Below are 13,566 nucleotides of genomic sequence, written 5' to 3'. Positions count from 1 at the left end.
AAAAAAGATAAATATATCTCATCGCAATCCACCCCACCAAACCCACACTACTCCTCCTCTCTCTCTTGTCCCAACAACAACAACACTCTTCTCTTTTGCAACATTCATTTTATTTTTTTTTATCTCTATATATATATTAACACACATATTAAATTAATTAACTAATCATCAATCATTCTTCTTCTTCTTCTTCTTCTTTTTTGTTTACATTATTATTATTATTAGATAACAACAAGAACACTCGTATATAATTTTTTTTATATATAAAACAAAAACAAAACAAAAAAGCGAAAGGAAATATATTTATATTTTTAAATAGGTATGTATCTCCATCTCTACCTCACGACACCTCTCGCAAATGTTACCGCTTAAAGACATGAAATGACTTTAAAAAAAAAAAAAAAAAAAAAGCATTTGTTTTTCAATTTTGTTCTTTAATTTGAACCAAACCCTAACCCTCGTTCACATATAAATAGTCATATATAGTTAAACAACAAGGAGAAGAATATATAGCAGCAACAGTAGTAGTAATACATTATTAATATTCTCAACAAACAAAAAAGTAAAGAATGAAATTCAAATGTTTTGGATCAGAAGAGACTGAAGCCTCTTCAAAGATTGATCGTATGATTGAAACCGACAGAAGAAAGCTCAGAAAGTTTGTCAAACTATTGTTGTTGGGTCCAGGAGAGTCTGGAAAGTCAACAATCTTTAAGCAAATGAAGATCATCCAAGAAGACGGTGGTTACACCAAAGAAGAATTGCTCGAATATCGTGCATTTGTATATTCAAATTGTATAAGTCAAATGGAGGCATTGTTAACAGCATCAGCAAAATTGGGTGTAGATTTAGATAAACCAGAAAATAAGGTAAGACTACAAAAAAGAAATGAAAAGTATTATCTTCCAGATTGATATTAATATTATTGTTTTATTATTATATTATAGCAAAGAGCAACAAATATTTTACGTAGAACTATTGGTAATGAATCATGGTTACAATTGGCAGACGATATTAAACATCTATGGGATGATAAAGGAATCAAAGATACATATGCACAAAAAGATAAACATTTCCAACTCAATGATTCAGCTTCCTAGTAAGACCAATCCATTATAATGAATTATCCATTTATCTATATATTTTATACTAATTTGTTATTATTTTCTATTATTATTTAGTTTCTTTGAAAATATTGATAGATATATGAAAGATGATTTCATTCCAAATGAACAAGATGTTCTTCGATGTCGTGTCAGAACCACTGGTATCCAAGAGTCAGAGTTTACTTTTGAAAAGATTCGTCTCAAGATTGTCGATGTCGGAGGTCAGAGAAGTCAACGTCGTAAGTGGATCCATTGCTTTGACTGCGTCACTGCCGTCATTTTCGTGGCTGCCATGTCCGACTATGATCAAGTACTCCGTGAAGATGAGACTGTCAACCGTACCAGAGAGTCGTTGGCCTTGTTCAAGGAGATTGTCAACTGCGACTACTTTAAAGAGACACCCATCGTACTCTTCCTCAACAAGAAGGATCTCTTCAAGGACAAGCTCAAGAGAGTCCCACTCCAATCCTGCTTCCAAGAGTACACTGGTCCAAACAAGTACAAAGACGCTGCCATGTTTATCCAGTCCCAATACCTCGCACAAGGTCCATCCCCTCGTACCATCTACACTCATGCCACTTGTGCCGTCGATACTGAAAACATCAAGTTTGTCTTCAAGGCTGTCCGTCAAACTATTCTCAGTCAAGCTCTTGAACACTTTTAAGCAAACAATCGTTCGTCCGTGTCATCCCTCTCGTTCGTTTGTTCGTCGCCCCCCCAACAATACCCATTTCCACCTTCTATATTAAACTGCAGTAGTACCACAAATATCAATATCAATTTCATCCATCCATCCATCCATCCCGTCCGATTATTATCATCCCCCTGTTTATAAATATTAAATTTGTCCACCAACAATATTGTTAACAAACCCCCTCCACATAATACACATAGTAGTAGTACACAACACATTAATTATATCACAACAAACAACTTTAGCAGCAACAATAGTCGTAGGAATGATTATATATATTTAGATTTTCAACAAAACAAAAAATACCAAAAACAACAATAATAATAATAATAATAATAACAAAAAAAAAGGCCTCAATGATTGATTTTAGTCCAACAACAACAACAACATACTTACCCCAAACCAACCTTATTTATTATAATCCAAAGATAGATTGTTTGGACACGACAACACCTAAACAGTTCGTTTATTTTATTTTTTCAATATCAACAATAGCCTTTTTTTTGAACAACAACAAACTTAACAACAAAAAAAAAAAAAGTAATACCAATATCATTTTTATCAAAGAATTCTTTTTTTTTTCCAACGTTCGCCTTAACCAATGGTCCATATTATATAGATTCATTCTACATGTATAATAAAAACAAAACAAATAAAAACTTTATCATAAAAGTTAATAATAATTTAATTATTCTTTAAAGTATTTTAATTATTTTTTGTACAAGTTAGATAAATATTCTTTGGTCCAAAAAAAAAACAACAATCCTTATAAATAAATGGAATGGACAAACAAACAATTGTACAATTGGTATATAAACAATTTAATTTTATTTGTTTAAAGTTGTAAAGATTCAATAACTAATTTACAAACTGACGAGTAGCTATTCAATTGTCCACATGTTCGTCTAAATTTTAGACCAAACAAATCCATACCAGATACTCTACATATTTCGATTTCTAAAATGACTATATCATTTTGATCTTCATTTTTGCATTCAAATACAAATCCATTGGTTTGGTATTTGATGCCTAGTGACTGCAACAAGTTTTCGATTTGGATGATAATGTCGGCTGGAGAGAGCGAGGTGGTAGTGCCATGTGTAAAAGGACCCTTGATTTTTCTCAATTTTTCCGTTTTACTCTTACTCTTTCCTTTGATGGCCTTAAAGATATCTTCAAGACTGAATCTTCTTTGTTGTTTGTGTTGTTGTTGTTGTTGTTGTTGTTGTTGCTGTTGATGATGACAACATCCACCATTACCAGATGAAGCCGAGCTTGAACTTGAACTTGAACTTGATGATGATGGTGAAGATGGACTATTGTTGAATTCTAAATTATTATAGGAAGAGTTAAAGGTGGGAGAGCTGGCGCCAGAAGAACCCGAGGAACCCTTGGGTGATGATGGACCACCTGGGGTGGTGTTGGCACTGGTCGACGACTGACAGGTGGTGGCTGACGTGCTGCTGTTGCATGACGGACAGTTGTTGCATTGTTGGTCAGCGTCGGCGCCATTGTTGGACGATGAGAGACGGGTGAGTTGTTTCTTTTTAAAGAGGCCGTGGAAAAGACTGATTTTCGAGCTGGTCGACGACGGACTGCTGATGGTAGAGTTGGAGGTGGATGAGTTCATGGCGATGGGTGAGAGGGGTGGAGTGGTAAGAGTTGGCGAGCTGGAGCCGCTCAACATCGGGCTTCCACAAGGTGCACTATTTACAGAGATGGAGGCTCCTCTTGGTGAGGGGAGGTTTGGCATGAGATTTGGTGTGCTGGCGTACAACGAGCTGTTTTTCGATACCTTGACGTAGCGGTTCTGAGCGGCATCGATAAGAATGGGCATGTTTTCGTCAACACATTCTGATAGGGGGTTACTATAACTATTGTTCTTTTGGTTCTTGGCATTGTATTCGTCGTCGGGAGTCATATCATAACCCTTGTTTACCCAACTATGATTTTTAATTTCGGACAATTTAATTCTTTGAGCTGGATTTGCTACTATCATTCTATTAATTAATTCTTTTACCTCTGCAGTAGAAATAAATAAATAAATAAATAAATATTAGTATTCAGGACTAATCATTAATTATTTGTTGGTTTAGTTTACTTACCATTGGTTAATAAAACATTTGAGGGATATTTAAATTCACCCTTTAACAATCTATCCAAACCTTCTACTTGGACACCATCGGTAAGGCTCCAAGGTAATTGACCAGTGACCATTGAGTAGAGGATGACACCAATACTCCAAATATCAACTTCATTACCATTATATTTCTTTTCCAATAAAATTTCTGGAGGTGCGTAAACGGGTGATCCACAAAATGTTGACATTAAACATCCTGGTCTAATAATATTACTATATCCAAAATCTAAACAAATAAATAAATAAATAATTGATATTAAATTATTATTTTAGATTCATTCTAATTACATACCACTAATTTTAATATTTCCTTCATCATCAACTAAAATATTTTCTAATTTCAAATCTCTATGACAGACCATGTTTTCGTGACAATATATAAGTCCACTTAGAATTTGACGAAAGAATTTTCTTGCTTCCTTTTCACTTAGTCTGCCTCTGGCGACGATATAGTCAAACAATTCACCTCCGGATATGTACTCTAACACTAGACAGATACGTCCACGATCCTCTTCATAGATGGCTTCAAACAATTGGATGATATGGTTGTGCTTGAGGAGCTTGAGGATGGATATTTCACGTTCAATCTCCTTTCTCTCCTTGACACGCTTTGGTTTTGTGATTTTGACGGCCACACGTTTTCCAGTGATAACATGAGTTCCGATTTTAACTTTACTACTAGTTCCAGAACCAATAGTTTTTCCTATTAAGTAATTACCAATTCTCTTGCATGGTACCTTGGGAATAACAACTCTTCTTGCAGTTGGAAGAGGTGGAGTTGAGAATGAACTACAACTACTACTATTATTATTATTTGTATTATTATTATTATTACAAGAATGATTTTCCTCTTGGATTGATTCCAAGTGTATATCGATATATGAATTATCTACAGCTGCCATTTCTTCTCTCTAAATATTAAATAATAAATTTATCTTTTTTTTTTAGAAAAATAAATAAATTAAAAAAAAAAATAGAAGATAATTTAAATAAATAAACTAAATGGAAATGGAAAGTTTAATTAGTTGATTTTTGTATTTATATTATATGATATTAAATTGTGTAAAACAAAAAAGGATAAAATAAAATAAAATGGAATAAAAAAAAAAGAATGTAAAACAAATATTTAAATTGGAATGGAAAAATTAGGATCAATTGATTGATAGACTTATGGCTAGCTGGATTGATTTTAATTAAATCATCAGCATCCGTTAGTGTTGTTGTTTTGTGGGTTGAGTGTTGGTGGTGGTGGTTGCAACTTAATGAGTACTGTTTTATCGTGTAGTACTATTACTATTAGCTTTGCTGGCAGCACAAGTCTGTCTTTTGTTTCAACGACGTTGCCATAAGCAAATTAAAGATGGATGATTGTTTTGTTAAAAACGATGGTTTTGGTTTTGGTGGAATGAACGATATCGATGGATAGTGGTGGTGGTGTTGGTGGTGTTGGAGGTGATGGAAAACTGAGCATAAATGAGTTTTCCCAACTATGGGTAGAGGTCATAATTCAAGAGTTTTAAACTTAATTTGTCTTAGATGCATCGACAGCAGATAACAATCATTTGGATTTGCCTGGATATGTCCGTGTGTGTGTGCGTGTTATAAATTATTTGTAGTCTGGACACATTCTTCACAAAAACATTTATCCATAATCTATCTATCTATCTATCCATACAACCCGCGATGCATCTGTCTATCCACCTCTCTTGCTCACTCACGATAACTGGTACAGTGAGTTACAACAACAACAACAAACAAATATATGCCAAGTAAAATTTACCTTTGTAAAAATGAGTTGATATTGATATTGATATTGATATTGATGATGATGTGGAGGTAATCTACCAATTCAAGTAGGGATAAGTGATATGTTTTATGTTTTATGATTTGTTTGTGTTTCTAGTTGTTGGTGTTTGGTGTTTGTCAACGCGCGTTGGAAAAATATGGCAAGTAAGAGTTGTGACTGGTAGGTTTATAACAACAACATAATAAAAGATAGAAATAAGATGATATTCTACACTTGGTTGTTTTAAATGTTAAATGGTAAATCGTCCGACTGACTGGCAAGTGTCTCTGATCATTTTTATGTTTACCAGAGGAGGAGGTAGGATGATTATGGTGGTGGTGGTGGTGACAGCATTGAATGTCTGTTCGTGATGATGATTTTTAAAGGACTTTTTCAGCATTCATTCTTCTTTCTTTCTTTTGCAAGTAGAGAGAGTGCTGGATAACTCATCAATCAATCGATCACTGAATTCTGATAAAACAACAATACAATAACAAGAGCATAACACCACCATCACCTAATTAATATATCACTACTACCCACCCACCCCAACACACACGTGTGGGCGATTGACAGATTGAGCACGCTGGTGAGGGGGTGTTCTATCATTTTAACATTAAAATTAAAAAACACTGTTCTCTTTTCTCCCAGATATATTAACTTTTGGAATTTTGGCAAGAGAGTGAGAACATTAATGTTAACAGACAGACAGACTGACTGTGTCTGTCACTCACTCACAAACTAACGCCGGGCGTTGGTGTGTATGTGAGTGTGTTGACTCTGATCTGCTGCATTGTTGGTATTATCAATTACTCATCTCTCTCTCTCTCTCTCTCTCTGCTAGCTTGTTAATAAATGCATTGTGTGTGCTAATGGATGGTTGAAAGAGAGAGTTTTACAAAAAACAGGAAAGATTGGATATTTGGAAGCATTCCATCTTTTCTAAACACACGTCAACATACAAACAAACAAACAAACAAACAGTCAATTTTGTTTTGATTGATGGATGGATGGATGACACATAAGTTTTATCTGTTGAATTGATGGGGGTGAGGTTCAATGTATTTTAAGTGTACAGGATATGGGTGGGGGGGTGAGAGATTGAAAAGGATGCGTTCTATCAATGTTGGATGGGTTCTATTTTAAAAAAAAAAGACTGATTGGTCAACAGTGTGTGAGAGTGGTGTTTAGTGGTTTAGTGGGGGTGGTGGGAAAATAAACAAATCATCATATGTTTGTGGTTAAATTTCTTATTCCACTAAACCAAAAAACATACCTTTACGGTTGTTTAAAAAAAAGGAGAAACTTCATAAACTTTTAAACATCTACTTGATTTGAGATATGGGTGCTTCTGTGTGTGGGTTGTGAAAATATGTACAAAGAGAGTGCTGTTGCACACAGACAGTCGGCAGATATAGACACGGATATGGATCGCGATGGTCATAAAGTAAACATGGAATGAATGGAATTGATCGCGTTGCGATGGGTTCCAATTAATTTAAATTAAAATAATAAAAAAAAACCAGGAATTTTGTGGAATGATTACCTTTTTTGATTTTTGGGGAAACACAATCCCAAAGATCTTGAACTAATCAACAACAACTAATAATACTAATAGTAATAGTAATAATAATAATAATAATAATAATAATTACTCTTTGTGTGATTTTTGTTGTTTGGATTGGAACAAAAAGTTGTCGGTTTGTCTATTCTACTCTTGTCTCTTGTCTCTTGTCTCTTTTCTTTTTTTACTCGAGAGATACTGTAAATCGTGATTCCAGATAATTAAATCAAAACTGGAAAAAGCTTTTCGGACAAAGGAGGAGGATATGGATGGATGATGATGTTGATGATGCTGGAAATAAAAAAATTATTAAATAAATATTATATAAACGATGCGACGAGTTTAATGGAACGAGGATGGATAGAAGGAAGCATTCAACAAAAAAAAAATATTCAAAAAACAAGAGGAACCCTCCTCTTCTTCTCTTATGTAATCATTATGATATTTGATATTTTAATTAGAACCGTCGTACACATATGTGCTGGTTTGGTCGCTACCAACAACAAAGCGTGTGTGCGTTTAGGGATAACCAACAGAAATGCGATGCGATGCGATGCGAGGATAGATGGATGGATGGATGTACAAACAAAAATGGAACATCAAGTGGGATTGGTGTTGGATGCATTAGCATTATTATCTGTATCGCAACAACAACAAACGTTTATACATAAAGTAGACAGTGAGTATTTGGTGGTTGTGGTGGTGTGGGTGTAGTGTATAGATGGGTGGACGGATGGGTGAGTGGGTGTCAAAAATAATGATTATTATCATCGTCGCGAGAGGTGAGCTATCATGATGCTAATATTGCCCGGGGGATGGATCGATATGGAATATTTTTTGCGATTTAAAAACACACATTGTGACGATCAATGAGAATCAAGTGTGTAGTAGACAGTGAGTAGTAGGAGTAGTAGGTGTTATGTTATATTATCTTCGTCAATCGAGCAAACCAACTATTTGGGAATGGATATGTGGATGGAAGAGAGTGAGTGGGTGTCTTGGAAAAGAGAGAAGATGAAAGAGCACCACAACATGAATCAAATAAAGACTAATTATTGTTAAATGATCATCATGATGTGGTCGAGTTGATTGATATGATTGATGGATTTGGATTCAGATTTGTTTTAAAATAATTTTAAAGCAACAAGAACAACAAGAGTCATGCATGACAAGAATGACAAGAATGACAATATAGTAGTGTGTTGTTGTGCTTTTATCAAAGAAAAAACAGTTTAATGTAATGGAATGGGTTGATTGATCAATGATGACAATACTAATATTATAATGATGGTTGTGACTATACTAATGATGATGATGATGATGATGATGATGAATGCGGATCGACAGATCCAAAAGATTCTTTTTGTTTGTGTGTACCTACCACCAAATTTAATTTAAAAGTCGGTTCTTTTTAAACTCTGGGAAATGACCTTCTAGATAGATATATAAATAATAATTACAATAATATAATATAAAGGGAAGGGTATCTGTGGTTTCAATAATAATAATAATATAAAAAAGAGGTTATAATAATAAATAATAATAATAAATAATATAAATATTAATATTCCTTATTGTCTCTCATCTCATCTCATCTCATCTCTTGATGATGATGATGATGTTCACAAAAATTAAAATAAACCTACCACTTTTTTAAAAATAAATAAATAAATAAATAATAATTGTCTAAAAAAAAGTGTAAAAAGTAAAGTTAGAATTGGATACATGGAAAAGAGATAAAAAGTTCAACACACTTACTTTATCTTCAAGGAACACTATTTTTTTTCCTGGACAAGATTTTGATGTGTTGGTTTTTTTTTCTTGCTTGATAATTAATTATAAAGATGGATGTGGATGGAACTTGTTCTTGGAATGTTTAAATATTCTAATTATTCTATATTATTATTATTATTATTATTATTATTATTCTCTTTGGAAATGAATGAATTTATAAATTAAAAAGTAATACAGGAGTCTTTCGAATAAAATAGTCGATGGATGTAATTTCTATAACGTCTGTCTGTCTGTCTGTCTGTCTGTATGCTGATACTGCTAGATACTGCTACTAGTCAAATGGGATGAATGAGTAAAACGGATTGGATTTGATTTAATTAATTAAACAAAAAAAAAAAAGGTTGGAATAAAATGGAAAGTTAAAATATGAGAAGTTGCAGGAAATGATGATATGATATATGATATATATTTAAACAAATACAAAAGTGTATATGATGGAGAAAGCAAGATATAAACCAAAGCTTTATATCAACCTTTTTATAAAAGGAAATGCTAATCTTGAGATTGAATCAAATGTTATATTATCTTTTTTGTTGTTGTTCAACAAGTTGTTGTTGTTAAACACCAAAAACCAAGAACAACAACAACAATAATAATAATAAGGTAAACGTATTTAATAATATTTAATAATATATATTTAAAAATAAAGATAGATAGTAGTGATACAAATGTTATTGGTACCAACATCGTACCCCGCCAGCCGGCTAGCCCGCTAGCCAGTCCTGTCTCTGTCAGTCAGCAAGCCCACCAACCAAACACCCTACACCCACCCCACTCCACCCCACTCCCCACCCATGACCACGACCACCCTAACAGATATCTAAGTGCTGGCTGGGCATCGTTCACGTCATGAGTGATAGCCAACCAAACCAAACCAAACACCAATTTCTCTTCTCCTTTCTTCTTCTACTTAACATCACGCTACTAGTAGATGTAGATGTTTGCTGTTGGCATCTTCGTCAACATTTTGGGAAGAGTAAGCATTGCAGCAATGCAAGTGTGTGTGTGTGTGTGTGACAGGTGGGTGTATGTATATATATATGTGAGTGTGACTGTTATGTTACGACGACAACATGAACAGAAAGTTAACCAGCAATATATATCTCTCTCTCTCTCTCTAGATGGTGCTAATAACAATGTGCACAATAGATCACCTCCCACACTTGATTGGTGGGTTGATAGGTAGGTATCATCCCATCCATTTCATTAATTCTTATCTTTCTTCTTGCAATACTGGTATATCTCTATCCAATATGAGTTGTGTGTGAGAGAATGTAATGTAGGAAGGGGTGTGTTGTGTGGATGAAATTATGTGTTTGATTAAAATTTTAATATTTCGACCTGGATGTCAATGCACGATTTACTTTCCCTCTCTTATCTTTATCCCTCCCCAATTCTTGGTATAGTGAGCTAGCTATACTATAGTATAGTAAATTATATTATGGTTACAATGCACAGCAAACATTTTCATCACCATCAATCAAGAATTTGGTTGATCACGAATTTAAAATTGTAGGTGCGAATTCAAGTGATGTGATGGATGGATGTGTAACTAACTATGGATATGATGAACATCCTTGTTGAAAAAACTATAGGGGATGGATGGAAATTTTTGGGAGGGGTGATTCTGGAACTTACAAATTAGTTTGGGTTGGAATTATTGTCTTTGGTTTTTGTTTTAAATCTCTCTGGCTGGAATGAAAGATAAATTAATTTAGGTTGATAGTTAAATGTTTATGTTTAATCAAATCGATTTGATTGAATGATAAATGGGAAGCAGGGACAAATATATTGATTGTTTAAGCTAGAAATTTTATTTTTACCGCACGTCCGTCTATTTAAAGCTTTTGTTGAATGGTCTGGGATCCACACTTAACGATATCGTTGATTCAAAGACATATGTGTGCGTGGGTGGGAAGAAGAAATTAATTAGTTGGTTAGTTAGTTTTACCACTCTCCGATATTAAATGCCAAGATAAAGTATCATACCCAACCACTCATCTCATCACACTACATTGCTATGAACATCAAGTCAGCATCAAGCCAAACAGATAATATTATTAATTAATATTACGCAATTTCAATCATACCAACGTACGTCCTCACACTCACTCACTCAATACTCACTCAATCATGAATGAATGAATGAATGAAGATATAAATAATTTCTCCAAAATGTTCCTGAATTTCTGCCACCCCCTTTCCTTGTAGAGGTTAGGTTTGGATAGATTATCATCGTCAAACAACTCGTCCTCATATTCCATGTTCACTACTAGACCAGTCAACTGGTCTGTCAGTAAACACCCCCCACAAACAATATCCCCATAACTATGGGTGCGGGGAGGTAATCAATTTATAGTAGACAACACAATCGCGAATCATCATGATGCAAATGGAATCCAGAGAGAGAAAGTCTTTCTCCCAACCTACCCCAATCAATCGCCAAAACACACCTATGAACTTTATGGTGTATCCCACTCAGAAGTGTTAAAATCAAATCAATTTCGCTGCAAATTGATGGGTGAAATGAGTAAATTAATTGACCACAGGTTTGGGTTACACTGTTGTGATTGGAAAAAGATGTAAAATCGATACAAGATATACTACCTACTTACCCACCCATGGGTATTTTTAATCGTTGATATTGCAGAAAGAGATATTGGTTTTAGCTATTATTGGACGCAATCTTCAGTCGACTGTTTACGATTCATTGGTATCTACTAGTACCATTCCCATCATCCTTTCTTCCATTCACCCTTCCCTTTTTAAATAGTACATTATCGTATACTGTATGCAGTCGGTTTGTTTATCATCCCTCTCCTTTATACTCCCATTCCTTATTGTGCGAAATATCCGTCAAAACATGTCCTCTTTTAAAAATCAATATTCCTAAATATTCTTTGTCATTCATTCTATTGTTATAACAATACTTTTCGGATAATGTATTCAACTCTATTTGATTCATCATAATCGTTTTTAGGATTTATAATATTTTTGTTTGTATTATTATAAACATTCCAATTACTAAATCCACTTTCAAATAATAAGTGTAAAATAAGTGACAATTGGTAATGAATGGTAACAACCCTCTAATCATAAATGAAATCAATTATTATGTGGATTCTATTTTTAATATTTTTAAATTAAATGTTTATTGATGTAATGAAAGTTGATTTGGTTAAAGGGTTGATAGGTTGGTTGGTTGGTTGGTTGATTGATTACATATCAATGTTGGATGCTCTTCCTTTTTTGTTTTGTTGTTGTTGGTGTAAATCTTTTTGAATTTCTTTTTCATTTTGGGTAACCTTTTGATCCATCTTGTTGTCAGTTGGTTGGGATGCATTAAACCCACTTTGTTCCAACATTACATGAACAATGTCTGAAATTGTGATGATCCCATAGGGAAGATTATCACCTTCTACTACATGGAGACGGTGTACATTATGTTCAATCATCTTGTCCAAAACATCGATCAGGGTGGAATTCTTCCAACATGTAAAGACAGGTCTATCCTTGAAAAAGAGTGACAATGGAATGGTCAATTTGTCCAAATTATCTTGGGCCAGAGTTAAATCCACTACGGAAATGTTTCCAACAACACGATCATCTCTTAAAATAGGCATTCCATAAATATTTTCAGTGTAAATAATTTTAAGGGCATTCACTACTGGTTCCTTTTCATCAATTGAAAATACCTTGCTAAATTTATGAATTTGGTCATCCTTTACTAAATGACCAATTGATTGTCCTCCAATTCCAATTTCATTAATCTAAATTTGAATTCAAAATTAAAAGAAAAATGGTTTAAAATCAAAATATTTTTCTCTCTTTTTTAATTATATAAAATACATACATGTTCTCTAATCCATCTAATTAAAGACATTTGACTAATCATTTGAATTTGCTTCTTTTCATTTAAAATAAAAGCAGAATGTACTCCAGTATTAAAATATTTGAATAATTCACAAATGGTTGAGTTTTTATCCAAAACATAACATGGGAACATTAATAGTTCTAAATTTAACAAAAGATTATTAATATTATTTCCTTTTTTTTCCAACAACAATAAAAAAGTTACCAGAAATTGTATGTTTTTCTTCAACACCAGTTGGAGGGAAAGGCATTTTATATAAAATGTAACCAAGGAAATGTTTGATATCAACTATTCCAACAAATTGATTTTTAGTTTTATCAAATACTGGTGCTGCTAATTTGGTTGATACAATCTAAAATTTCATTGTTTGTTAGTATCTAAATAGATTAATATTTGAATAGGGGAATATATATATATATACCTTGTAACCTTCTTCAATTGGTTGATTAACATCTAAAATGACAACTGGTTCAATTGGAATATCAGTCTTTGAAATTGGCATATTCAAGAATGCGCCATTAAATAAATTGTATGCATCATCTATTCTTTTACCTGGAACTCTAACATTATTAGAGTGTGGATGTAACATTGATGCCATGATTAAAACT

At 33.4% G+C, this 13,566-nt stretch overlaps 5 protein-coding genes across 5 annotated transcripts; 3 read left to right on the top strand and 2 right to left on the bottom strand.

Moving 5' to 3' along the window:
• Positions 1-569: 569 nt before the first annotated feature.
• On the top strand, positions 570-1,770 carry gpaD (G-protein subunit alpha 4; the record flags this gene model as incomplete). Its single annotated transcript, XM_004360855.1, has 3 exons — positions 570-869; positions 948-1,099; positions 1,182-1,770. 3 exons carry the CDS (start codon positions 570-572, stop codon positions 1,768-1,770), a joined length of 1,041 nt encoding a protein of 346 aa, XP_004360912.1.
• Positions 1,771-2,635: 865 nt separating this feature from the next.
• Positions 2,636-6,021, bottom strand: mrkB (putative protein serine/threonine kinase; the record flags this gene model as incomplete). The annotated part of the gene is made up of 5 exons (XM_004360854.1): positions 2,636-3,822; positions 3,906-4,166; positions 4,233-4,851; positions 5,721-5,781; positions 6,002-6,021. 5 exons carry the CDS (start codon positions 6,019-6,021, stop codon positions 2,636-2,638), a joined length of 2,148 nt encoding a protein of 715 aa, XP_004360911.1.
• Positions 6,022-7,881: 1,860 nt separating this feature from the next.
• DFA_05189 (uncharacterized protein) lies at positions 7,882-9,359 on the top strand (the record flags this gene model as incomplete). The annotated part of the gene is made up of 4 exons (XM_004360853.1): positions 7,882-7,969; positions 8,432-8,487; positions 9,135-9,164; positions 9,282-9,359. The coding sequence occupies 4 exons, from the start codon at positions 7,882-7,884 to the stop codon at positions 9,357-9,359; spliced, it is 252 nt and encodes an 83-aa protein (XP_004360910.1).
• A 76-nt stretch (positions 9,360-9,435) lies between these two features.
• On the top strand, positions 9,436-10,668 carry DFA_05188 (uncharacterized protein; the record flags this gene model as incomplete). Its single annotated transcript, XM_004360852.1, has 4 exons — positions 9,436-9,442; positions 9,738-9,818; positions 10,206-10,266; positions 10,515-10,668. 4 exons carry the CDS (start codon positions 9,436-9,438, stop codon positions 10,666-10,668), a joined length of 303 nt encoding a protein of 100 aa, XP_004360909.1.
• A 156-nt stretch (positions 10,669-10,824) lies between these two features.
• DFA_05187 (uncharacterized protein) lies at positions 10,825-13,556 on the bottom strand (the record flags this gene model as incomplete). Its single annotated transcript, XM_004360851.1, has 6 exons — positions 10,825-10,918; positions 11,913-11,996; positions 12,307-12,854; positions 12,938-13,098; positions 13,163-13,310; positions 13,380-13,556. The coding sequence occupies 6 exons, from the start codon at positions 13,554-13,556 to the stop codon at positions 10,825-10,827; spliced, it is 1,212 nt and encodes a 403-aa protein (XP_004360908.1).
• Between the last annotated feature and the right edge of the window lie 10 nt (positions 13,557-13,566).

The sequence above is a fragment of the Cavenderia fasciculata genome, assembly GCF_000203815.1.
Source record: "Cavenderia fasciculata unplaced genomic scaffold Scf_Dfasci-G-o-80e12.f1-5, whole genome shotgun sequence".
Lineage (NCBI taxonomy): Eukaryota > Evosea > Eumycetozoa > Acytosteliales > Cavenderiaceae > Cavenderia > Cavenderia fasciculata.
Note: the sequence above shows the minus strand (reverse complement) of the source record. Positions and strands in the feature narration are given on the sequence as shown.